This window comes from Calonectris borealis, chromosome 9, assembly GCF_964195595.1.
Source record: "Calonectris borealis chromosome 9, bCalBor7.hap1.2, whole genome shotgun sequence".
NCBI classification, from domain to species: Eukaryota; Metazoa; Chordata; class Aves; order Procellariiformes; family Procellariidae; genus Calonectris; species Calonectris borealis.
The window spans coordinates 3226329-3253435 of NC_134320.1; the positions used below are offsets into that span (position 1 = coordinate 3226329).

Here is a 27107-nt window from a genome sequence, read left to right on the forward strand (position 1 = left end):
AAAAACATACTTAATGTGGTACATTTTTCTTGGCTACACTTCAGATCTTCCACACATCAATGCTAAGGTAGCATGCTTGAGCGCCACAGACTTTTCTCAGAGCAAAATACTATCAGCATTGCAGGGTCTCAGTTTTGTTGATTAAGGAGCTTTCTGGGGTGGTGATTAATCACTTAAATGTTGACTTAAAGCTCTGAAATTCAGTCTGTTCACTGTCAGGTTGTTTGGGATCTTTTCTATGGTGGAAGATCCATTACTGACAGATTTCGAAGGTACTTTAGGAAGAAAACCTCCATTAGCCCCCAGCAGCACATCTGGTAACAGTGCTGTGCCTCTGCTCCTTGAGACTCCCAGCAGGAGAATTTGCCTGCTGAGGTTAACCAGGTTACTGCTCTGGTCTCATTTGATATAGGCCTCTGATTTTTCTTGTCTGAGACTATTTAAAATATTAGGTATCTAATTTGGTGGCAGTGATAGCATTGGAAGTGGGTAAGCTTGAGTTCCAAAACTGTTTTTTTTGCAAAAGCTATTGATGGCTTTAAGAGCCACAAGTCTCAACTTCTTGAGGTGGGAAAAATGGGTAAGAAACTGCAGATAGGCTCAGAGAGCAACACAGTTGGTTTAGAGTAAGAAGTGAGAGAACAACTGCCCTGTGAGAAACAGTTTACTCGGGCTGGAGGATTGGTCCTTTGGATTCTCCAAAGCAGAGTCAACTTAAGAATAGATGTGACTTTGAATTTAAAAAGAATTAGTGTCTTCTGTCTACTTCTTTCCTTGCCCGCTGTATAAATACCTTCTTTCCTTCTTAGTGATAAATTAATGAAATTGTAAAGTACAATTTGGACCATCTGATCTGATCCCCTGCTCGGCATGGTCCTTGATGTCCCCACACTAATCCCAGTTTCAAACAGCGTATGTTTTAGGAAAGACATTCAACTTTGACTTGAAAAATTGTGCATTGTTTGTTGGAGAATACTTGTCTCCACTGCTAGATACGTACTGTTTCTAATCCAGATTTGTCTAATGTAATCTTTAACCTTTATGTTACACTGTTTGTCTGGTTTTGCTTTTCCTGGTTCCTGACTTGTGAAACTGTTGTAGCTTTGGGGTGTTCCTTCTCCCTCCATCTCCCAGCTGATAGCCCTTGACTGGAAAGACAGGAACTGTCAGAAATGACTTTTCTAAACCTCTTTTGGCATGTTGACCAGTCTTTTATCATGCATTCAGTGTGTCTAATCCTTCCTGTTTCCAGTCTATTGAAAATCAAATGGTTATTGCTAACTCCAGTGTGTATGTCAGTTCTTAGCTTTTTTTTAATCTCTTTACCATCATTGTCCCTCATTCTGGCTTCTTTCTTCTCTACACTCTTCCAAGACAAGTCAAAATAGGATAAATACCACCTTTTTAAATCAAAGTCACAGTTTCCCTTTTCCTAGCAGTCGGACAGGTTCTAAACTGACCTGGCTTGCTAATGATTTATGTGTCATAAAACCTTGCCTTACAGCTCTAGGATATTGCTTGCATTTCTGAAATTCATGAGCCAGCACACTGCTCTCCCATGCTTTGCCTTTTTGATTGAGATCTTTTTCCTTGTGTTGTAACAGCTCTTTGTTACATTGCTGCTTCATGCCACCATGTTGCTTTCCTCTTCTTTCCTCTTGCTTAGCCTTTCTCTTGGCAGCAGCAGGTCAGCTGTAAGACTCTGGTAGGATTGCAGGGGGACTCATTTGCAGCAGTGCCTTCATTTTCTTTTTGTTTGCCTTCTCACTTCAAGGCATTTCAAGTGACACTTCCAGCCTGTTTTCAGCTCAGTACACTAATGCACCTGCAGCCTTTCTAGGAGCTTGAATGCCTTTACGTGGACTGTGTTCAGGGGAGATTTCTGCAGTGCTGCCCTACCTGCCCAACTTCCACTCTTAACAATCTGTTCTAATTGACCTTGGAAAGGATTTGAGGCAGTTTATAATGCACTGCTTCGTTATGACAGCAAAGTAGTCAAGAGGACCTGCTGTTTGGTGGGAGTAACTGCAAAAACTGCTTACAACTGGAGCATAAGTTGAAGATTTATTAGAACCCAGGTGGTGCGGGCTTGCCCCTCTGGGAGTGTGTGCGTTCCCTCTTTACTTGACCTGGATCCACATAATCTTGGACTAGTTTCAGATTTAAACATCATCTCTGTACTCTAAGCTGTGATCGTTCAGATGTGTTGCTGCCTCTGCACTTTGCAACAAGAACAAACTAAATTTATCGGGTTTTTTTAAAGGCACTTTCATGCTATTAAAATGTCAGTATTGTTATTTTTAGATTGAATGGCAATCCTTGAGATGCTCTGACATTAATATTAGGAAATGAAGTTTTTTTCAGAATCGATGACATGACTGGATCATACAACTTACATTAGGGGACAATCTTAGAAACGTAGGAAGTAATTCAGTTAGAATAACTGCTTTAAGTTGAAAGCTTATGCTACAGTTGTTAGTAGGGTAGTTAAAATTTCAAACATGTTTGTCCTGTAGGTTTTGTAGCTAATGTCTCATTGAGATGAATGGGAATAGTTTGACAAAACTGTTTTTTCCAAGCAGTCTGCAGAATTAAGATAACAGTTTTCAGGACTCGTTACATATATGAGTAAGTCTTCTAAAAATGAGAACTTTAATTTGTTGAGTTCAAGTCATACTTTTCAAAGCAAGTGCCACAAAGTATAGGATGCGAGAGCTCATACTTTTGACCTTCTGTGACAGTTTACTACAGAATGCACTTTAAAAAAAAACAACGAAACAAAACACAAAAACAAAAAACCACCAAACAAAACCAACCCCCCCAAAAGTTTGGTAAAATGGGAGAGTGTGTCTTTTTTTATAGTAGAGAAGGCAAGGCTGCTTATAATACTTGATTTTTGGGGACATCTGTAATGCTCCATTTTGTGTATAATGTATTTTCACATAGTACAGCATGCTGAAAATACGGTGAGGATCTGTATGAACCCTAATTCTTGATTATGAAGTAGCATCTGAATGGACCAGCTAGTCTGGCCACCGTTAGAAAAGCAGAAGAACTTTACCAAGACTTTGCTTAAATGTTGTTTAAGGCTTTAAAATGTGCTAGTATATATTAAATCCTTACAGAGAAACTTAAATGCAAAATTAAGTATTGTTAATGGAGGAGTAAATTTACAGTTAAGAGGGAGGATTTTATCTGATGTAAGGCTGTAGTAATAGAAGTCTGCTGCCATCTATTTTTTGTGGAACTTGCTGTTTTTGAAGAGCAATCCTGCCCTATGCGATGCAAACTTTGCAATGTTGTCTAGAATGACTGAGTTTTCTAGGACGTTGGAGTTCATACTTGATGCCTGTGCATGGTTTCCTGGGCAGCAGTGCTAGCTCACAATGCGTCCATAAGTGCAGAGAATGCATTGATTGAAAATGATTGAAGGCATAAGATATAATTAGATATGGTAAAAGCAGGCTTGAAGAGATGAGGTTCATTTCTTTAATTTGTGATGGAACTGAAGTTAAATGCTGAGTTATGATGAATGCAGCAGGAAGGTGAGGATGGTTTTTTCATAATACTTGGACAGGTAACACCGGGCTACCTTAGCTGGAGACTTGCAAATGCTCCCTGTTTCTAGAGCGTTGCAGAGTCTTTGCAGCAGTGTTTATCTTGAAAACTTTCCGAAAAAATATTGCATGATGACTTTGGTTTTGCTTTGTATGCTGTTAGGACTGTGGTCATCTGAGAGAGCATTTTCTTTTTTTGGGGTGGGGGGAGGAAGGCAAAAACTGTTTTGTTTAAGGTGATTCTTAATTTAGCAAGCTTTAGAAATAAAACTCTGTGCCCTGAAAACAACTTTCTTTGATTAAGGAATGACAGAACAATTTCTAATTATACAATAAGAAAAAGAAAAAAAAATTAAGATTGGTTTGTGTACTTACGGGTCCTTGAAGGGTTTGTGTGCAGGAGAAGGGGAATACCTGGGCTCCAGGAGAGGGACTGCGCTGGTCTTGTGTATTGGTCCCAGCACTGGCAAGAAACTTCCCACAAGTGGTTGGTAGAGATCTTTTTTTTTTTTTTTTAAAAAAAAAAAATTTAAATGGGTTTGTATGTCTCATTCCTGTGTTTATAGCGCTGGGGGGGCTGGTTTTCATCTGAAGCTGATTTGATTGGTCATTTTGCCTGCAGGGGGGCCGGTTAGCTCTGATCATGTGGAAAAGAATGCTGGTTTGTTAGGAGCGTTTCTTTACCCAACACAAACCTTTAGCAGCCAAAGAGAAATCCTCAAACACTTGGAAGAGGGGTGCCTTCCCCCTCACCTCCTTAATCAAGATCATTTATAGGTTTGTATAATCTTAAAGTTTTACGTGAAAGTTGAAAAGGCCAAAATTCCCCTGGAAAAGCTGAATGGAAAAAGTTCCCGTATTGCTGCTGAAAAACACAGACTGTTCTCCAATACTTTCTCTCTAACCGGTGTCAACTACTGTTTGTTAGGTGAAAAGAGACACTCTTGTGTCTCACTGCTGCTTGTCTAGTGCCACTTCTTCCTCTTCTCATTAGCTCCCGAGCTCCTGAGTGTTGGTGTTAACAGAAGGGTGGGCTTGCAGCTAATGGTACAGCCTATGGTCTCTGGAGGGTGTTGCTGAGCTGTAGCTTAATGCTGGTCAGAAGATGTAGATCTGGCCACTTCTCTTCCATCTCCACGTTGCTCCTTTGTGAAAACATGGAATTAATCACAGGATTTTGCTAAAGCCTAGGAATGAAATGATGCAGATTAGTTGGGTTGCTGATTCCATGCAGTAAATGAAACCACTTTCACTTATGCTATTTTCTCTCTCACTTATCAAATCAGAAGAGTTATTTAGGGAAGATGTTTTAGCTGAACGACCGCGCAGAGTGGTCAGCATGCTGCACCACTAAACCGAACTCTGAGGACAGCTTTGTAATGCAGTAGTATTTCACACTTTTTTCTCCTTGGTGAGCTGCTGATGTGAGGGCTTTGATCGAGCGTCAGATGTAAGAGGATCTGAGAAACAAAGGCTGTGGTTGTTTGCAGTAAAACTGCTGAAGGCCTGCTGGGAAAATTATTAATGTAGACTTTCCTGCTTAGGAAACAAAATCCTCCCTCTTCTTTTTTTTCTTTTTCTTTAACCTTCCCTCCAACCCTAAATTGCAGAACATTAATTCTTTGCTTCATTAGTATGGAACATTTTAATACATGTTCAGGCACAGCACCAAAAATTGTGATAGGCATAGTGTGACCTTCAGAACCAGGGCAAATAATGTAGTGCAAGGGGACTCCCACCACTGTGGCAAGCCTGTAGGACAATGTGACTTGCCCTTCACCCTTCCCTCTATATTCCAGCAAAGTTGAACTTCCACTACAGACAGGCTCTTTTATCCACAAATAGGATTTTTTTTATACAAGCGATATTTTCTTACAAACCACATTTTGTACTGTAGAAAGCGTATGGTGTCCGGTCACAGGTTTTCTAATCTGATTCAACTGAACAGATTGAAAATCTAACATGATCGTACAGCAGATGAAATAGCTACAGTATGTGATTTCCAGGTGTGTGTTATGGAACTAAACTCTCTTGTTAATTCCTTTGAATTTTGGTTCACCCATACTTATGACAGTGGATAATGGTCAATTTAGCGAAAAAAAAAAAGTGGAGTGATATTTGAGTAGTATATCTTTGAGATCTACTGTTGAGATTGAGATTTTATGCAGAGAGAGAAAATGTGAAGCTAGAAATGAGCATCGGAACTTCTGATCCGTCACTGACTTTGGTTACAAGTGAGTCACTTCACGATGTATGTATTTGTATAGTGTCCCTAGCATGTCAAATACTGTCCTAATGAGAAGGAAGTCCTTTAGAAGCATCATCTTAAGGCCATTTGTTCTGTTCTTCTGTAAAATGAGCTACAAAATTACACACCTAGACAAAGTTACTTGAATTGCTTTAAAAACGCTAGCTGCAAAGGTTTGTCTTTTTATCCTCTTCTTGAGGAAGTGTGCAGCACGCAGCAGAAAGAAGAGAGAAAGTCAAAGCACTTAATAGACTCTCCTAGTTTTCCCCCTCTGTAGAGGAAACAGTATTGCTGTCAATCATTGCTTTCCTGTTTATTCTCTCCAAACAGTGAACATGTCATAGGAAACATGGACTGCCAGCATGGAGAACAGAAGTTATTTGCCATTCTGTTAGTAAGTCCTCTTCATAAACATGTTGCCACGGGGCTATGTCCCAGAATCCCAGTCTTGTTCTTCACAGTTAGTCTCCCTTCAACTCAGTGTTGCACAGCTGTAGGCTTTTTTGGCTGGATACCACTAGGCTCTATCTGAAGTTTTCTGTAAACAGCATTGCTGGCTTTGTGACAGACTTGAACAGAGGTGCCCTTTTACTGCTCCTTCTCTTCAGGAAGTCCAGTCAATTAGTCCAAGGCAAAACCATAGATTGCATTTTAGTTTTTTTTCATCCTTAAAACATTGCCAAATACTGACTCTCTGAGCTAAGTCATTTCAGCTGAATTGAGTCTTCTCAAGTCTACGAACAGTTTGCAAAAGCAATATGCTAGGACTTCGGAAGTTACGAATTTAGATGTAAGCTGTAGGGGTATTTCTGTATACAGTTTTGTCATAGTCTTTCTGTCACTTGGGTAGCTTGATTTTTCCGATCCTCAACCTGTGACGGGTTTGTGTTTGTAAAGAACTAGTTTCTTGGCTGGTCTATCTGATGTTCAAGATCATCTAATGCCAGATCTGTTTTGACACATACCTTGTTGTCTTTGAATATTGCTTGCTATGGTGTCCTAGTACCAGAAAACTTAAGTATGTCATGATAGACTGCTTTCTCTCTCTTAATTCCACTGAAGTGTGGCATCAGAACAGTCATCTGATGTGACACACTGGAGTGCTGCTGTGTTTAGAAAGGTTTCAGAATCACAGATGATACCATCCTCAGATGAATATAATGCTGACCCCTTATAATAAATTCTTTTCTTGTTTCTTAGATTTCTAATGCTGTAGAATTTAAAATCAGAGAAGAGGCAGGATCCCACTTGTGTCTGATCTTGGCAAACAGCATTTGATGTTTTGTCACCTCTGTAGAGATGGGTGTTTCAAACCCCACAGCAGCAAATGGGAATGCCATTTTCTGCAAGTTCAGAAAAAAAGAAAGACAGGCAAAAAGACAAAACCTGACTTCGATAGTTCAGTTCTTGGGAGCAAAACCAGCTGTCTTAAGGACTAAGAAAACCTGAGTTGCCTTGGGTATGCCTATAGCATGTATATATCTGCAGAGGGGCTAAGAACATATGGATATTCAGTGGCAAAGTAGGCTTCACAATATTCTTTAGGTAACATTTTTTTTCCAAATGTTTTTGGAAGAGCAGAACAGAGCCTGTGAGCTGATAGCTTGCCAGTGTTAGAGAGCAGTCTCCAGAATCTTAACTGAACTTAATAACAATGGAAAGAAATAACATCTTTTCTTCTTAATTGGTAGAGTCTAAAATCTCTCATATTAATGTTACTGAATGAGCATCAGGTAAGAGTTGTGAATTTTGATGAGAAGAATAGATACATCTCAAAAATAACATTTTTCTAGTCTCAAGATAGCAAATTAAGTAACTTTTTTCTGTCAGTAACTGTTTTACTGAGGAAAAATGGTGTCTTGTGCTGCAGAATAAAAAAAAATTTACATTTTTCTTCTTTCTTCTAGCATTTTGAAAATAAGTTCAGAAAGAATGAGGCATATTCCTTATCGTCCGGGTCTTAGGCTCATCTGGTCTGTTGGATTGCATCTCTCTCTTGGGCCACTATCTTTGTGTGTTTTACTTTCAGCTGACTTGGCTCTGTAGCTCTGTCTCAGTTTTCTGCTATGCGAAGCCCATCCAAGGAGCCATACCGAGAGGCTTCCCTGCACGTTTTGTTACATTCTTCTATGTGACATTTTTCAGAGAGCTAAAACGAAAAAAACCCTATATTTCCCAGACTTAGATTTTCTGTCTAGCTTGTGGCCTCCCTTTATTTTCTGTGAAGCATGGGAAAACAGAATGTGGTTGACCTTCATCTGCAAAGATTTATCTGTTCCAGATAAGTAAATTTTCCAACATTACACCTACCAAATGAAGGGAGTTGAGCGTCTCCAGCAATTTTGTTTTATTCAGAGCCAGTATCACCAGAGACTTCACAAAATAGTGTTTTAAAATTTTTGTTCTCAAAGCCCAGCAAGTACAGAAGCAGTCTTTAGCCAGATGTCCCCTTCAATGAAGTAAGCATATGTCTTGGTTATATTAGGCTTCATAGCTCAGATTGCCTGTTGATACTGATGATGTACTTTAAATTAGCCAATGTGCTTTAGCTCTTTATATAGAAACAACATAGGAGGAAGGTGTTCCAGTTACCTTTATGAGGGCCTCAAGTAGTAACTTGTAGTTATCAGGGTGGACTTGCATCTTAAACATTGGGGTGTTTCCTGCCTCTCCTGTCTGCTTGATAGGTCAAGGGCCCTGCCATCTTGAAAATTCTTGTAGAAACTTGTTCCTGTGACAGTGATAAAAGGATTTCATGTGAACCCGGAGCGTGGGAAACTGGAAACATCTTGGATTTTGTACTCTGGATTGAATTCCACTTGTACTCTCCCACTATAGACCCTCCCTAAAACAATATACTGTGCAAAATTTTGAGCTGGAGAAAGAAAATTTCGCGCCCCCCCCCTCCCCCCCAGTGTTTTGAGATGATGGAAAAGAGATGTTGGTTTTTCTTCAAGATATATGCAAAGTCCAAAGACAGTGTGTGTTTCCTGTCTCCAGAGTGCAATGTCTCTATGTAGGAAGAATTTCTGAGTTCTAAATGGAGCTTTGATATGCCATAGAATTTCAGGTACTCTGTTTCCCCATTTTTTTAATTGACTGAAAAAGCTGCATGATGTGAAGAAAGGGGATTGTAATCTCCTATCCTTCCTAAACTAAATTCTTAATGTCCCTTTCCACCCCAGGAATCTTAGTGCATAGTCATGCTTTCTTTTGTTTTTCCTGTTTGAGCAAGCAGGCATACTATACAATCTTCACCAAATATCATCTTGTATTTTTGGATTTTAAGACTCTAAGAAGGAAAATTAAGTATACCTTTCTTTAGTACTTGAATACTTTTTTTTTATAGATAACCACACAATTTCAGATTAACACTGGTTAATAGTATCAGTGAAGAAGTGACATCACCGTGCTTCCTGTGAGAATTCTGGTGCTACACAGCTAAACATATTTGAAGAAATACAAAATCCAGAAGTCCTGAAGCTAGTACTACCACTCACTTCGGTGGTGGTGTGTCCTTGTCAGGATGAGTCAACAGTGAAAGCAGCATGTATGTCTAGCCTGAGTTACTAGTGTATAATGTGGATTCTTTCTATCTTTCTATATTTACATCATCCTTTTGTGACAGTGTTGCTCTTCATTAAGTACTTGAGGATTTTATATGTTTTATTTTAAATATAATATAATGTAAATTAGGAACTAAAAGACTATCCTATCTCCTAAACTTCTGATAAACTCATCCTTGAGCTCGAGCATTGTTGCTTGTAACTCTTAATATGCTCTCCAGAAGATGGATTCACAGGATAATGTTAACACTACGATGTTTTTCTTGTTTCATCCTTACTCCTACTTTAATTTTCAGTCTTTCCTAAAACATTGCAAGAACGCTGTACATCATATTGGATTAAATATATAGATCTCATTCTTTTTATTACAGAAGTAGCAAATTTGGTGTATATAAAATGTGTGTAATGTTTACAGCTTACTGTATTCCCATTTTCCTTTAGCATGAGATTTTTCATGATATGAAAAATCATAGTTTATTCTTTCTCTCTGCACACTTTGGCTTCTTTCCTTTTATGCTTCCCTATGTCTCTTAAACTGTTGTCTTTTCCTCCTTTGTTTTTCCTATCCATGTCATAATTTCTTGTACGCTTTACTTCTGTTTTTTTTTTTCCCCCAGTCTTTCCATCCCAAGGTACGTGGGGATGTGGAGGGATTTTCTAAATCTGGCTGTCATATGTTTCCTTCCATGAACTTCCGTTCCTCTCCTACGTTTCTATCACCATTTCTGGTGCATTTTTGCCTCTAAGGGAGCAAGATTGCAACTTTTTTATTTCTAGGTTCCTGAAGACGGGACGCATGTTCACTGGCATGTGTTTTCTTTGTAGTGAGACCAAACTTTGAGGAAGGTGGGACAGCAACAACGGGGAGGAAGCATGAGTTTATACGCTCTGAGAGCGAGAACTGGCGCATCTTCAGGGAGGAACAAAATGGGGAAGATGATGATGGAGGCTGGCGACTGGCTGGGTCACGGAGAGATGGTGAGAGGTGGCGCCCGCACAGTCCAGGTGAGAGGAGATCTGGAGAAAAATGCAGCCATGGTTATAGGGAAAGGGCAGTGGGTGAATCAGAGCGTGGGGAAAGCAGAGGAAAGGGAGGTGGTATAAAGTTTGGGACAAAAATAGGTAAGGTTCACACGGTTTTGGTCATTAAATACTGTTTTGGCATACATGGGGCTCTTGGTCACAAAACAATTAGCATAAAATTATGTGTCTTTTGTTTTATTTTTAATGTCTTCAATACCCTAACATATTTAAGGGGACAATATTTTTCAGGTGTGTGCTTGTCTGTGTTGTGCTCCAGGTGCCTGGTAAAATCAGGGTTGTTTAAATAGTGCAGTTTCTCTGTGGCTGTGATGCTGAGGGGAGAGAAGTTACCCACTTTAGGTAGCATATCTAAGGCTGCGGAGTGATGCTGACACTAAACCGTTCGGGTTGTTGGCCTCTTTCTAGTTTTCCAACAAGAGGCATCCTTGGAAAATCTCAAAATATGTTGCTCTATGCATCTTTTAGTTAGTTACAGGATCGCTAAATTTCAGGCATCTGTTTGGTGTCACTCTCCCCTTCCCTGGCCTGACAAAGTCAGTCTGGTTCACTTGCTTTCCAGCATTGCATTGCTAGAGTTACAGGAGAAATACAAAGCGGACCTTGGTATTTGAGTAGTATGGCTGAAACATATATATCTCTATATATCTCTCTATATATCTTTTTTCTTTTCCTTCTTCTTGGAAAAGATCCTGCTAGCCAGTCATACCTGTTGTGGGATCTTGTTTTGGGTATCTTTTGGCTGCAGAAGGCGTCTGAGGAACGAAGGGGGAGGATTGTGGCTCTTCTACTGTTAGATCTTCATAGGGAAGCAAAGGAAGCATTTTTGGGGCTGAGGTGGACAACTTCTTTTCTTCAATTAAAAAAAGTCACACTTGCTCTTACAATGGGTCTATCACCCTTTTCAACATCCCAAAGGACTTTTAGTCCTATAGTTGTTGTGAGGGACCATTACCCTCTCCACAGCTACATATTACTCTGCCCTCAAACAACTGTTAGCTTGCACTAAAATTTAGCAGTGAGCCCAAGGCTAGGTTTATTATCAGATGTTTTCTATTTAGAGCAGGGCTAAGGGGCAAATTTTGAACAATGTCATTTTCTTTTCCTCAGTGTTTGGTCACGATTGTTCATTAGACACTGCTGCTTTGTTATATAGTTCAGATGACATCAGGCCAGTTACGATTGTACCTCATGATGATCAGATGCAGCATGATATTCAGGAGTGGAGTGCTTTGCAAGTAGAAGCCTGCATGCTTTAGCTTAAAAGGAAGCATAGACCTTAAAGTTCAGAAGTTCATTCATGTCTTGAACTTTTTTGGAAGATGTTCTGAGGAAGGTTTTGAAAATTCATCTTGCTTCCATCATAGGAAATACTGCTGCTTATTTGAATTTTCGCTGTAGTAGACAACTAACTTAACTTCAGTTACAAGTTAGTTTTAGCAGATATAATAAAAAGCCTGTTCTAAGAATTCTATGAATCTGCAGAGAAGTTGCTAATTTTGAGATGGACTGAGTTGACAGCTTTATTGTACTAGTCTCTCAGCTTTGGTCAGAGCTGTATTTGAATTCTCCTGTTAGTAGTAGCCACAGGACCATCAAAACGGTTTTAATCACATTCTTGCTTTAAACAATGAGTTTAACTCAAATTGGCATGGCTTAAACTGCTTCTTTGTACTTATTCTGCTGTTAGGTAATAGTACTAATCATGTGTCTTGCTAAAAATAGAGAAGTGTCTTCAGTGTACTGTCGTCATTTGTTTAGCTGGACCTTCCTTTGACTTGGCTCTGCGTACTCCCTACTAGATTGCATGCTGCTTGATTTTTTTCTTTTGAGTGAGAACAGTTTAGAAGAAAGTAGCAGTTGTCAGGCTTGAGTTTATCGTCTTCTGTTGTTAAGCAAAGAATACTTTGATTCCCACAGACCATTGTTTTTCCAGCTTTTGAATTCCTCTTGCTCCTTCAGCTGTGTTTACTGCAGGATGGCTGACCTAAATCTGCTCATTTTGTGCCTTTTTAATAGGCACAAAGGATCAAGAGGATGGACTGCTTCTGCTGAAGCAGTCTTATGCCCCTAAGTATAGTTTCCCAGATTCTGTGGTCTGATTTATTGTAGCTAAAGTTAACTCCCTTGACATAGTTGAAGGGATCTGTCATGTGTCCATGCTGTGTTTAAACTGTTCTCCTCTCACATGGCTATGCCTCATATGAAGTGAGGGATCTTCTGAGTATTGGTAGTAAAGAGAAGCAGCAAATCAAGTCAGACTTCTCCTTAAAATAGACAAGCCTGATGCTTTTTTCCTTCTATTACTTAATTCAGAAGGATGTAAACTTGTCTGTTTTTGCAGCATGAAAACTGTCTAGATTGCATGACCAGGCTCTTCCAGTCAGAGTTTATGGGGTTTTCTACTTTTTCTACTACTGTCTGTGCACTAAGACTAGAAGTCTGGTGAGAAGGCATCCTTCCTTGGCTTATACAATGGAAAAGTTGTTTTGCTAGTTGTTCTGGGTAAATGTGGTACTGCTGCTATTGTAGACGTGAAATAGGATCTTTAGACTGGGTTAATTATCTGTTAGAAGAATGTGACCATAGCTTTAAATTCACTGGCTGCTTCAAAGTTCTCTTGATTTTTTTTTTTTAATTTTTAAATTTTTTTAGCCATCTTTTTTAATGATTTAATGACTGCTTACCTAAAAAGCCCCTTCTTTCTGTTGTTCCAGTTTTTGCATTCATACAATGATTGCCTTTAAATTTGCAGAGCAAGTCCATTTTATCAGATACATATACAAACCTTTTTTGGTCTCAAAACTAGTGAATGATGTATAGATGTTTTTGGTTTTGTTTGTTACCAAGTCATCTTTAAGGAATAGGAATCATCTCTTCTTGCCTAAAATTTCTCTCTGATATGATTTTGTGTTTTTGCTTAAGCAGCTCTGTTAAGATCTTTTTCCTGAAAATTATTTTAGAGAGGCCTTAGTCTATAATCTCATATAAAGATTTGTTGGTTGCTGCTTTTTTTGAAAGGCTTTTCAAACTCATCTTGGTTCATTCCATTTTAAGAATCAACTGCTGTGAAGCAAGTAGACTTCTTATTTTTTGGGCATTGTGCTTTGTGCTTCTTGAATATTCTGAAGCAGCTAAAGTACATTCGAGAATCTTTCTCTAAAATTGAGCAAAATAAAAATTAGGTTCACATACAATATATGCCAAAAAAGTAACGTGTACTATTCCATTGTCTTTTGTTTAGTGTTTAGTATTGTTTAGTTTAGTATTTAGTATTGTTTTAGTATACACTGGAAAATTCTTCTCTGAATTAGAGAATATAATTTTTAAGAGATAAATAGATATTAATAATTGAGACTAAAGTGTACTTGGATTTCCTGAAGCAGCCAGTAATCCTTTCTTTCACCTATAATGTCACCATAAATTGCAAGGGGTAAATTTAGCTTAAAATTATTTATTTTCACTTGAAATCTTGATCATATAACTGGTGCCTAATGATGCGACAGGTCTGAATTTAAAACTATGTTTGTGTCCTAACTGTTGGTTAAAAAACTTTAGGTAAGAATTTAAGATTTGTCTTTACTTCTGGCTTGCTTTAAAGATTGGCAGCCCTGGACTTCACACCTGAGTTGCTCACTGTATTCTAACTAGGCTTTTATAAACTTTTGTTGTTATTAAGAAACAAGGGCATGTGTCTGCTCCACTTACCTCTTCTTTTTGCCCGTCCACCTAGCTCTGAAAATGTGTGGGCTATAAAAGGAAGTTGTGTGACTAAATCTTTGCCAGCAGACCATATGGTAAACAAAATCTCTTTAAGTTCTTAATTTGAACTTTGAAGATACCTGATATTAACAAAATGCTTAGAATTCATCTTCAAAAACCATGTTTCTTGGTCCCACTATGAAGAGCCTGTGCTTCTGGTGTAGGGATGTGAACTATGTAAAAATAATCGAGGCTCTTCTCAGTGCATGATCTCAAGATGGCCCGTTTACGGCTCTACAGAAACTTCTTAATACCATATTTTCCTCTTCTGTACGAAAGAGAGCTGGAGAAGAGATGCTGGGCTGTTTGCGAGCCCCAGGATAGCAAACAGGCAGAGATACTAATCTGTTTGTACGATATGGCATTCCCAGGTTCAGGCCATAGCTCTGTTTTTCCACATAATGGGAAACCTGACATGGACATTGCTGGCTGTACTGAGGAGATGTCTGCCCGTGGTTTTAATCAGAAGTGCAGTCTGATTGTCAGCAACCTCTCACACTTAAACCTCGGAAAAAGTCTTCCGATTCCAAAGGAAGTCCTGGTTTTGATGTGTTGATATTTCTGATGAGGAGGTGGGAAGTAAACTTAACACTGCTTCTGGTGCCATGTCAGTGGAATTTCAGTTGTCAGGCCTTTTCTTTCAGGTAGACTGTGTTGTCCTGCTTAGTTGCTGGTTGCTCCCAGAGATGCTTTTATTCTTTTAAAATTGAGCAGCATTTTAATGAGGTGTTCATATGTATGACTCGCTTGAAAAGGCCCTTAGAAACGTGCACCTCCCGAGTTTGCACTAAGTTGGAGGCCAGGGCGCTGTGGGCAGAGGCACACGGGGCGTGACGCAGGTATCCTCTTCTGAAGAGGATGCATGAAATGTTTATTACTTCATAGAATCATAGACTACCAGGTTGGAAGGGACCTCGAGGATCATCTGATGCAACCTTTGCTGGCAAAAGCATGGTCTAGACAAGATGGCCCAGCACCCTGGCCAGCTGAATCTTAAGTGTCCAGAAGTGTAATTGAGCTCTCTGGAGTACTTATTCCATTAGTGCATCTTCAGTGAGCCTTTGTCTTTGCTTACATTTTTTTTGAGAAGTTATTGATGAACAAGAGGTTGAGATAACAGGCCTAAGATGTTAAGAACTACTTTAAAGCAGGCAGAAAAGATGGGATAAGTGCAAGCTTACTGTGCCTTATATCTTTCCTTAATGACATTAAAAAGGTTGCCTCAGAACATTGATTTGACAGTTTTGTATACCAAAAATGTTACTTATTTGTTTCCAAGGCATAACTAGAAGCATAGATTAAGTTATACAGTGGAATTATTTGCAAATAAGCACATATGGTATAGTGAAGCCTTATTAAAGTCTAACCTTTTGTGTTTCCTTGATAAAATAGAATCTTAAAGTTCATATTGTTTCTGGAAGGAGCTTATTTTACATTTCCTGTATTTGTGAGACAAAGGTGGATTTTTGCATGGTTAATATTAATACTTAGGGTATTAGGGTTGATGTGGAAACACTTCTCATTCATATGAAGCAAATGGAACAGAGGACAACGTTTCTTTTCTTTACTGTGATTTTTTTGGTAGCCATTTGATAAACAGTGAGACTGCACTGATTGCACAAATACTGAGACCAGAAAAAGAATTTTTTTTCTCCAGAAAAGAACACAGCCACCACGAAAAGCACTAAAAACTAAGGTGCTTTCATTTTTGCTTTGCACCTTTCTGGTAAAGATAGCTTCTATTGGATGGAAAGCTGTTTACAATCCTTTCACTCCTAATTTGTTTTCCTTAGCAGCAAGTTCTTTATAGTTTAAATAGCATTATTGCAGTCAAAGGGTTTTAAGCTTGGCTGAATGAAGTTGTCTTCTGAATAGATTAAAAAGAAAAGTGAAATAAAATTTATACTTGAATTTGGAAAGTTTTCCCTCTTTTCTTATTATCATTCCAAGTTTTGGTATTCCATGGCTAAAAAATTACCATTCAAGAGACTTAACAGTCCTTTCAAAGGTATTTGAACAGTTGTCAGTCCATTTTTCATGTATACGCACAAAAGCGTCTCTGAGGGCAAGTGGTTTGTTTAGGATGTGAATTTTGCAGATTGCCTAAAAGAAAATATAAAATCTTATACATATAAAGATGCCAAAAAAGATTTAAGTCAATGATGGCTGGTAAATTCAATCAGCATCTAGTGTCGCTTGTCTTATTTTGGTGCTCCAGCATGTTTTAGATGATGAAAGAAAGCTCCAGCTTTCTTAACCTTACGTGAGTTTTTAACACTCATAATACAATTTATAATGTGGGGTTATACAGTGGACAATATTTGAAAGTCTCCTGCTTAATGGCAAGATACTCCTTTTCTTTCCCTTGTCCTTTAAGATGCCTGTTCATAGGTGGGTTGTACCCTGTAGGGGCTTTCTGAATTTCTGTCACTGTTTGTCGTCCCTTCACCCACCCCTTCACCCTTCCGAGTAAGCTGCTACCCCCGGGACTGTCTTGTAAAGTTACTTTCCCCCCACCTTAGACGGCCCTCGTTCTGCAGGCTGGCGAGAACACATGGAGCGACGGCGGAGGTTTGAATTTGATTTCCGGGAACGAGATGATGAACGGGGTTATCGACGAGTACGGTGTGGGAGTGGCAGCATGGATGACGACAGGGACAGTCTCCCTGAGTGGTGCTTAGAAGATGCAGAAGAAGAAATGGGAACATTTGACTCCTCTGGAGCGTTTCTCTCTTTAAAGGTGAAAAGCTGTCTTGGGTGCTTTGTTCACTTTGAACAAATGTCCTGTTATGTCGGGTGGATTATGGATGATTATGTTGACTTTGTAGAAGGTGCAGAAGGAGCCAATCCCCGAGGAACAGGAGATGGACTTCCGACCTGTGGAGGAAGGGGAAGAAAGATCAGACTCTGAAGGGAGCCACAATGAAGAAGCCAAAGATCATGAAAAGACTACCAAGAAAGAGGGGGAGAAGACAGATAGAGTAGTGGCAGGTAAGGGGGCTTCTCATGCATCTGTTCTATGCTGTTGTGTAGAAATTCTGTTAATTCAGTTACGTAGAACGATGTAATGTTACAGAAGCAGTGGAAGAAGCAGTCCAAACATCTTCACCAGCTGCCAGGTCAGATACTCCACCAAAATCCCAGCCTCCAGACCCACTGCAGACGAGCCTTTTTGAAAGGAAGGAAGAGTCTGTGCCAGAAAGAACAGAAAAAACAGAAGATAAAGAGAATCGAACGGAGAATACACCGCCAGCCAAAATGTCTAACAGAGGGGAAGGTAATAAACTTGATAGATAAATTTAGTAAGTTTCCATTACTCATTGTGTTTAGTCTTGGTCTCTTTTAAGAGGCAAGGACTGGATTATGGTGATGAAAAGCCAGAATTCACCAGCTGGTCTATAAATACAGGATTTGTTGGATATGCCATCTCAAATGCTTGCAGTGCACTGGTACTTCACATTGCAACGCAGTCTAGAGAAACATGAGCTACTTGTGGATGTGCCTCATTGTGGTAGAGCAGATCAGTCTGGACAAATGCATGTGGCCAGGGAACGGGATATGCTGAAATGTGCTGAGTTCTGCACTGTTAGAACTAAACTGTTCGTTCCTTGAAGTTAGATTGGGTGCCTGTGCTGTTAACAGTACCAATGTGCAGTCATGCATACTGGAAGATCTGAAAATACTCTTGCTTTGGTGCTAACTTCGAGCTGTTGAATGTTTTCTACAGTAAGTTCTTAAGTCATTTTCATTTTTGTTAAAGATAGTGAACTAATTTTAACATTTTTCTTTAGATTTGGCTTCTGTTGCTCAACCTTTGCCACAGATTTCTGCAGACACAGCTTCTCCTGCTCATCTTTCTCCTCCTGTTTCCAATTCAAATCCTGCTCTGCGGCCAGTTCAGACACCTGTCACAGCTGCTCCAGGCATGGGCAACATTCCCGCTGACCCAGATGATGAAGAGGGCCTCAAACACCTAGAGCAGGTAAAATTTCTCAAATTCCTTTTTTGTTGACAATCGTGAGACTGGAGGAATGTGGAATCCAAAAAATATTTGAAGCCCATAAAACCAGAAATGCAGCTGAAACTTTACACTCCACAATGTATACTGAAAGCTACTTTTCTTCCCTCCATTATTTTTTTGGAGAATAATTTAAGCCTATGTTACGTTTTTCTGAATAAGGGTTAAAAAGCTAGAGATCCTAGTGCTTATGGCCACTGTCAAGTAGCCTCACCATTTGCCTTGAGAAACCATAAAACAGTATGCCCGATGTTTTTTTTTTTAAAAAAAAAAACAAACAACAACAACAAAACAAACAACCAACAAAAATACAAACCATAAACAAAGCGCAGACTGTGTTCATGAAAGTTTAGTGACTGCTGGGATATAGAGCATTTTTCATGCTAGTGCTCCCATACCTGTTTTGTTTTTCACCATGATACTGTGTGGGACCTTCTTGGCAAGTTGTTTTAAAGCTTTACTTGAGCAGGTGAACCGTGCTTATTCAGGATTCTGACAAGGTGGTAGACTGAGCTCAGGGTTTGTGGTGCAGTTACGCCAGTCCTTGAGTTGCCTGTAATTCCTGGTACACTCGAGCACTGGGTAGTACAAGGTTGTTGTATTTGGCGCACTCATTTTCAAATCTGTAAGCACACATCTAACTCTTGTATTCCTTGCTGGTTTTGATGTCTCCTGCAGCAAGCAGAGAAAATGGTGGCATACCTGCAGGACAACGCCCTTGATGATGAAAGACTAGCAGCAAAAATTCAAGAGCACAGAGCAAAGGGTTCCTCTATGCCGTTGTTCCATGAAGCCATGCAGAAGTGGTACTACAAAGATCCACAAGGAGAAATTCAGGGTAGGTCTGTGCCCTTTACACTTCCTCTTTTGTTTCACAGAACTGTTAAAGAGTTCGTCACAAAATTGCCACCAACAGATACTGATGCTTGTTTCTACAAAAGCAGCACAGGGAATTTACCACTTTAGAATTAGGTTTTGAAAATGGATCCCTCTACCCATCGCTGCCCCCATCAGTTCAGCATGCCTAGTGTCCAGAATTATACTTCATCGTGGCTAAGGTTTGCCATCACTTCATATTTCTGTAAATTGAGGTTAGACTAAAACCTGTTTTTCGTGCCAATAGTTACTTAGATTTCCAGAGAATAGTGGAAACAAAACAAGAATGTGACCATTCAGTAGCTTGTTGAAGAATCCATGAGAAATATTGAAATCAGTTTTCTAGTCTCAGCCCGAAGACATTGAGTATTCAGGGAAGGGTAATTTGTTTAGAATCTAGAGCAAAGAGAAAAGAAGTTTTCACAAGCCAGTGCTCACGCATAATCTCAATTTAAATTGTACTTGCAGCCAGTGCATTATTAAGTTCATATAATACCAACCGTTTCACGCTTGCAGTTTTCTCTTAAGAAATCTCAGTTTTTTTGCAATGAAAGTAGGAACAGGCCTTTTGTACAGATACTTGCATCTTCGCTTTCAGAAGGTACTTTTCTTTTGGAGGTTTCAGGGCTCTGTTTTAGCAGCTGCTTAACTGCTTCCTAAAAATGCAATTAAGCAGTGAGTTCCTTACTTGCTGTTCTTCACTAAGTAGTAGTTGCTAACACTGTTTAATGTGAATGACTTCCTCAGCTATGAACTCTAGATAGGATTTGTGGGGGTGTTATTTGTGGGATCTGTGCCAGTCTCTTGCCTGTGGGTATTACACATCTTTAGGGTTTTCTTCTCACCCCTTTAAGTTTAAAGGATATTAACCATAAAGTGTTTTTATTGGCTCAGCATGCTTCAAACTGTATGTTAGTCGCTGTTGGGTGTTTATTGCTCAGTGATGGTCTAACGGTTTTTCATTGAAGTAAGTACTTCCTTGAATGTGACCTCCAGAAGTAAAGACTCCCACATAATTTTTTCTTGGGATACCTCATGTGGTTTCATGTTCTCTAGGAGGAATTAGCTTCTAAAGATACTTTTACAGAGAAAGCAAGAATTACTGAATATTCTTGCTTTTCAGAAGATGTTGTTGAAAAAATTGCATTTACATGGTTCTTACTCTGTTAAATAACCTTTTTTTTTATACTGGCTTTGTGTCCATTTGGATATGTAAAATTAGTATAGGAGTCCTCCTTTGAAGGGAATGACTGAAATCTTTCTCAGGAAAAAGAGGAAGAGAAGTGGTGTAGCTTTTTGAGAAAAGAAAAGAAACTGGTTTCCTCATTGTCTTAAAAAATGTAATCTTGCACTTAGAGGTGGATCTGCTCGTCTGCTAAGTTCCAGAAGCAAAACTCCTATAAAAAATATGAATTCCTCTGATTTGAAGGCAAGAGTTGAAACAGGCTAAGATTGCTTAATTATCTGTGCAATATATATGGGGAAAGTAGCGCTTGTGCTGTTAGCACTGTCAGCTTAGTGGATACTGCTGAGGTCCAAACTGGAAATTGCAACTGTTGTCAGCCGGATGCTGAGCCTGAGGTAGTGAGCTTTGCTGGAAGGCAGGGTGTGCATTAGCTGGACCAAGCTTCGTACCACCGTGGCTGCTTGGCTTTCACCTTTGAGCCGACTCGTCTCCCTCAATGCATGGTAAAAGCAGTCGTGCACTTTTCAGTAAAGACTATCTGAGGGAATGCTGTAGCCACTCTAAAGATCTAGTTATGTACGTTGACACTCCAGCCTTGAACGTACTGTCTGTCCAGACAAGTGGATGAGACGAACAGGAACGCTAGGTGCTGTGTGCTTTAACAAGCACCATGCTCTTTGTTTCTGGTATGCTCAACTTGACCTTACTTCCCCTTCCCCTCCATGTGTATTGGTTGGTGTTATTTCAGGTCCTTTCAGTAATCAGGAGATGGCAGAGTGGTTCCAGGCTGGATACTTCACTATGTCGCTGTTGGTTAAGAGAGCCTGTGATGAGACTTTTCAGCCGCTGGGAGACATCATGAAAATGTGGGGCAGGGTTCCCTTCACTCCAGGTCCAGCACCGCTTCCACATCTGGTAATTATGTGACAATTATGTGACAGTTATTGTATTCAAATAGTCCTGTAACAAATGGAAGTTGAATTATTTATGTGTCAACTGCTCTGTCTTGGAATTGCAGGTGTTCCAAGCACCAAAGTTGAACCCTGTGTTAAATTACCTTTTTAAGAGGAGAAAAGACACTCAATTTAAAAAATACTTGTTTTGCCATGTCTGTGGCTGGAAGGCTTGGTCCTGTGATACATACAAATGCTGTGTATTTCAGTCACCATACTATAGGCTTTGTTTGTAAATGTTGATCTCTGGGTATTTTTCTATTTTCTTTTTCTTTTCGGTTCAAAATGAAACTTTTACATTGCTTGCATTTGCAGTATACTACTGCTGTTATTACATATGTTATTAAAATAGAATGTTTTATTCCTAAACATAGGGCGAGCTGGACCAAGAGCGGCTGACTAGACAACAAGAGTTGGCCCTGATCCAAATGCAGCACCTCCAGTATCAGCATCTTTTAATACAGTAAGGCTGCCAGTTCCAGAGATCTCCCAGTGGCTGTGTTCTGCTCTGCATTTTTAATCATCTGGGTTCAGCTTCTTGTCATTGTTTCCATTGGGCAATGGGGCTGGGAGTGCTTCACCTCCAACAGCAATAGCCGCCTTCCACAAACACCAGAGGCTCGATAGTCTACAGGATTAGGACAGTGTGTGACTACTTCAGGCACACTTTTCAGTCTTTTTTAGTGTCATGCATAGCTACTTTGGTGAGACCTGCTATATAGGTAGCTGTTACAGTCTAACTGAATCCCAGCTATCCTTGTAATGCGGTTTGGATGTTTTGGAGTCAGGGAAGGCTACACGTCTTTTGAACTGGAGATGGAGAAGGCAGAACTTATTTTTGGTCTGCTTGCTCAGCTCTTTGAAGATCAGGGAAGGTAGCTCCTGGAGAAAGCAGTTTGTCATCCATTTTTGCCAAAGTTGTCAGTTGTTCAGTTCTGGCCGGTTCCTAATAACTTGTTTTATAGGAGCTTGGGGAAAAGGAAGCAATCAGATAGACTACTTGTTCAAGTGGTCCTGAAGGCATGTGCCATGATGATGATTTTTGAATACTGATCGTCAGCTGGTGATTTGATAAGGGAAGAGCCTGCCCCTGTACTAGGGGATGTCTTGGCATACTGGGGAAGAGATTGATTTGTATAGGTGGGCAGTCATCAAAGCCAGATTAATTTGAGCAATCTGTATGTAATTTATAGAAAAAGGGAAGTAGTGTTGCACAGCTTACAAGAGTAACATTAGACAGCAATAACCAGTTGACATGGTTGAGGGTGAAGAGAATTTTGGTTCTGCTCGTGTGGGCCAGTTTGTTGTATTGTATTTTGATTCTTTTCAAGGCCCCATCCTGTGGTTTCCTTTAGTATTTGGGGTGTACGTTACATAGGTCAGTGGGCATTAGTCCCGGAGAATGAATCTGTGCGCAACTTCTGCAACTTAGGCATTATATAAATAAGCAAGTGAACAAATACCAGTGATTCTCTGCTTCTCTTTTGAAGACAACAATATGCACAGGTGCTGGCTCAGCAGCAAAAGGCAGCCCTCTCATCCCAGCAGCAGCAGCAGCTCGCTATTCTCTTGCAACAGTTCCAGGCCCTGAAGATGAGGTGAGTTAGCCCAGACTTGAATTGAATACCATTCTTCCTATACGCTAACTTGTATATAATGATAATTACAACCTTGTCAGTGGTCCATCGTATTCAAGTTTGCTCATATTTGAGCGTTACATATTTTAAAGATTGTGTGAATATGAAACGGTTGCAGGATGTCGAATACTTCGTTATGTATGTAGCCTTCCCCTCAGAGAATGTTTATGAAAATGAGGAGGAAAATCTTATAGTTGAAATCATACCTTTTTGACAGATCTGTTGTGCTGGTAACAACTGAGTTCTGCGATACTAGATGCTTGTTCCTCAAACTAGCCTATAAGCAGCAAATGCAAAACTGTAGCAGTAGCTGGCTTAGCCCTTGTCTTGGCAGCAGGGATGAGATGAGCAAGAACTCTGCAAGCAAGTAGTATTGTCCGCATCATATTTTTGTTTTAAATAGAGGTGTGGAAGGAAAGGAGTATGTTACAAGTTACTGAATCTCATGCGTGTTCAGAGCACTCCTCTCGCTGGAAGTGGCATGTTGACTCTTCCTGTTGGTATTACAGAATATCTGAACAGAACATGATGCCACCTGTTACAAGGTCTGTGTCAGTGCCGGACACTGGCTCAATATGGGAACTTCAGTCAGCTTCACAACCTACAGGTAAGATGCTTAGCATGTGTCAGATATGTTGAGAAAAGTTCATGGATTAAGAGCCAATATCTTTGAGATGATCGCTCCCTTTTTGACGCTAGGGGAAATTATTTCTGCATCAGGATTTTTTAACTGGTTCAGGCTACTTTGCCTTGCAATTTAAATTCCATTTGAGAGCTGTAAAGAATATTGTAATTTTTCCTATGGTTGTAGGGAGTCTTGGTCCAAAGGGATGGAGTGTTATATTACAAAGGTGTTCTGCTCTCATGGGAGGACTTTGAATAGCTGGTTCTTGGCTAGAATTTTGTAGGAAACCCAGCCTTGCTTCAGTAAGGGCCAAGCCTTGCGCTACAGGAAGATAAAGTGGCCCTCTACTGACTAAGATTTATGTATTGTCATGACTTTAGTTCATAAAATACAGTGACTGCATACACAAGATTTTCCCCTTTCAGTTGGTTTTTGTTGATGTGCTTATTTTTGCTTGTCAATGTTTGTTTTCTTCACTATCTAGTCTGGGAAGGAAGCAGTGTCTGGGATCTCCCCATTGATACTGCAGCTCAGGGACCAGCTCTAGAACAACTTCAGCAGCTCGAGAAGGCCAAAGCTGCAAAGGTCAGAAACTGTTTTGTACTGTAAGAGGTTGGGATTGCTGTTCTGCAATGTAACTCTGTTTCTTGAGCCAATGGAAGACTACTAGCTCTTCAATCTTCAGGCCACTCTGTATGATTTTGATTAGATTTTCATGGAAAACACCATAAAGAGAATACGGGTTATAGAAACCAGTTATGAAATCCTTGTGGACTGCTGTTTGGAAATCATTGCTGTGGAGGTACTACTGACCTCTAAAGTAGTGGTTGTATTTTTTACACTTGCGATTAAAAACTCTTCACTAGCCACCTGTGTTTTAAAATGGGATCATCATGAGCTGTCATGCCAAACCCTGAGTAGGAGCAGGTAGTCATTCTCTTAATCCTTGCATCTTTTCACCAGAATTGGTTTGGGAAATCGTAAGAGTCCTGTTTGTTAGGGTTATTTCACACTTACTCTAGTATTAAATGATTTTTGTAAGTTTGAACCTGTATGATTCTGTACATTTCCTGAAACTGATTATTTTATGATGACTGCAAAGCAACTCGCTACGAGCTTCTGAAGTCAGAGGTTATTTTAAGGAGCTGATGCAGAAAGACTGACTAGAGAACTGGTGTTCATTACAGAACAGAAATTGTCAGAAATTGTTCTAGACCATTTCAGGAATCTGACCCCAGCAGGCAGCCAGCTGATAGGTAAAGTTATAATTAAGGGAGAGCATCTGTCAGAGGCTTCATCTGTTATGTTGTTACTATAATCTCAGCAAAGTTGCCCTAAGAAATGGTGTAGGAATACGTTACCTGCATCTGAGTATAGTTTTATGTGAATTGTAGCTAGAGCAAGAGAGGAGAGAAGTGGAAATGAGGGCCAAACGAGAGGAAGAGGAGAGGAAAAGGCAGGAGGAGCTTCGGAGGCAACAAGAAGAGCTACTTAGGAGGCAGCAGGAAGATGAGAGGAAACGACGGGAAGAAGAAGAACTGGCCCGCAGGAAGCAAGTGAGTTTCCTCAACGTAGTTCATCTCTAATTAATTTTAATACTTTATAAAACTCACTTTAAGAATCCTGTGGGGTCTAATTAATCTTTGGTAGATGTGTATGAAGACAGTTCTAATATTTTTCATGTGAGTATATGAAATGATTCTTCTGTTCTTGATTTTAAGTTTAAGAGCCCAAATTGCAGTCTGAGAAATGGGCTTTGATGGTTCACTTCAAGATAGGTTCCTGCTTGTGAGCCGAGAGACTTTATTCAGTGTGGAATATTCCCTCCCAACTTCTTAGTGTCAATATTAGACTTCAGTTAGTTGCCTGTTATTGTATGTTTAATCTTTATTCACCATTTATGCAGTCTAGTGTTTTGACAAGAGTATGTTCTGGAGTAGACTGGAGCTTGAGCAGGTGTTTCAAATGAATAAAATGTAGAGGGCTATAGTGGAAAAAAAGTGATATAACATCTAGCTTATTTTTTCCCTGTTTGTTTTTTTAACTTACTAAACAATTTTTTTGAATAAATGATTATCTGGGTTATGTCGTAGAGTCTGTCAGCTTTATTTTCTTGAGTTGATATTTGGGAAAGGAAGGGATGTAGTTTGGACAAGCAGATTTGTTAAAATGAATGGCGTGATCTGTGTTGCAGTAGGAGAATGAATGTAGGAGTTGTAGTATGTTCTTAATCTTACAAGCACGTGAAATGGAGACACTATTAGCTTGACTTTTCTAGCATTTACTTCTGAATTCTGTATGGAAGAAAAATTAATTGTTCTTTAAGTGTTGTGGGAGGGAAGGACAGTGAAAAAGTTTTCATTCTGCATGTGAAGGATAAGGGCAAGCACATTGTTGAGCTTATTCACTAAGGAGTTAGTCAATAAATGCCCTGTAAAGTAGCACATGAATAATAGGTGAAAGTAATAAATAATTTTGTCCTTTATAATATTTTCTATGTGCTTAGGTAGGCAGTTGTAAAGCAGGTTTCCTGGTTTAAGGATCAGACATTTCTGAGGAAGCCTCTAGAATCTTTAGTTTTATTTGTAAGTTAGTCATAGACCTCAATTCACTCAGTGTTTGGGTTTTGTCACTAAAGATCTCTTTTAATAGACTGCAGTGTGATATGTCGTTAGCTTTCATGGTATCTTTAAGAATCTAGACTATAAATAAATGGCTCCTTGCTTTAATATATCTACTTTGTTTACAGCAAGTCATTACGGTATACAGTGGAAAAGCATCCTTTGATGCTCGAGTTCAAGCTTTACTGTAGCAATAATATACTCAAAAGTTTTTAACTTTTGAGCTAAGTTGTTTTAGATCTGTTTTAATAATAACTAATTTTTCAGCTGATCACCTGGTAACTCAATGTGTTTCACCCATGGTGGCTTCAAAGAAATAGACTTGGGTTGTTTCATTGCAGACTAACAGTTTTGTTACTGTGTATAACTTCTTAGAAATGTCCGTTAAATTCCAAAGTGTTTTGTCCACTTTGGATTTGTACAGTAAACAATCTGATTCTCCCTTTCTGAGATGTCATGGGAAATAATTATTTACAAGGAGGAAGCAGAATGGGTTGAAAAGCAGTAACAGCAAGTATCTTAGTTCATTACCAATGGAATAATTGCCACAATGCTTAATTCTGAGCAGTAATGTCTTGAAAAAGTAACAAAAGAGTTTAAGCACTTCTCTGAAAGAGAAAATAATATTGTATTCTGTATTTAAAAAAAAAAAAACAAACTGGTCTCATATTTGAATCTGACTTCTGTACTGGAAGGCATTGTAGAATCAGGGATGAACTGATTTATTAGCATGGATTTATACAGAGGAGATGATGCTTAACAAATTTGATTAACTTCTTTTGAGGAGATGACAGTGAGAGCTGAGAGGGGTGAAGCAGTAGACTTAATCTGCCTGGACTTCAGGAAGGCTTTTGATGTAATACTGCATAAAAGACTAGTATATAAGGTTAGTAAATATGCTGTTGATGGTGAATTAAATAAAAAAAAAAATAACTAATAGAAATTCAATTCTGTAGGATGAAATGTCATACCAAATGTTGAATCCAGTTCTGTTCATAGTTTTCATCAATTACTTGC

The 27107-nt window shown here is 39.4% G+C and overlaps 1 protein-coding gene and 1 long non-coding RNA gene across 32 annotated transcripts in view; both read left to right on the top strand.

The window, feature by feature from the left end:
• The window catches only part of GIGYF2 (GRB10 interacting GYF protein 2), an 80188-nt gene that overhangs the window by 40436 nt on the left and 12645 nt on the right, over positions 1-27107 (top strand). For 6 of the 31 annotated variants that reach the window (XM_075157953.1, XM_075157969.1, XM_075157955.1 and 3 more), the window contains 13 exons: positions 10197-10376; positions 16697-16914; positions 17003-17165; positions 17233-17451; positions 17966-18156; positions 18871-19030; positions 21003-21169; positions 21582-21670; positions 22698-22805; positions 23354-23451; positions 23954-24054; positions 24864-25025; positions 26875-26976. In XM_075157953.1, the coding sequence (XP_075014054.1) occupies positions 10197-10376; positions 16697-16914; positions 17003-17165; positions 17233-17451; positions 17966-18156; positions 18871-19030; positions 21003-21169; positions 21582-21670; positions 22698-22805; positions 23354-23451; positions 23954-24054; positions 24864-25025; positions 26875-26976 (1958 nt within the window). Of the gene's footprint in view, positions 1-6179; positions 6200-9159; positions 9356-10196; positions 10377-16696; positions 16915-17002; positions 17166-17232; positions 17452-17965; positions 18157-18870; positions 19031-21002; positions 21170-21581; positions 21671-22697; positions 22806-23353; positions 23452-23953; positions 24055-24863; positions 25026-26874; positions 26977-27107 lie in introns of those variants that run through there. The other 25 variants (XM_075157957.1, XM_075157958.1, XM_075157978.1 and 22 more) reach the window with 19 other exon arrangements.
• LOC142085741 (uncharacterized) lies at positions 10388-16247 on the top strand. Its single transcript, XR_012674801.1, has 2 exons — positions 10388-13801; positions 14973-16247. It is a non-coding gene; the product is annotated as an uncharacterized LOC142085741 (long non-coding RNA).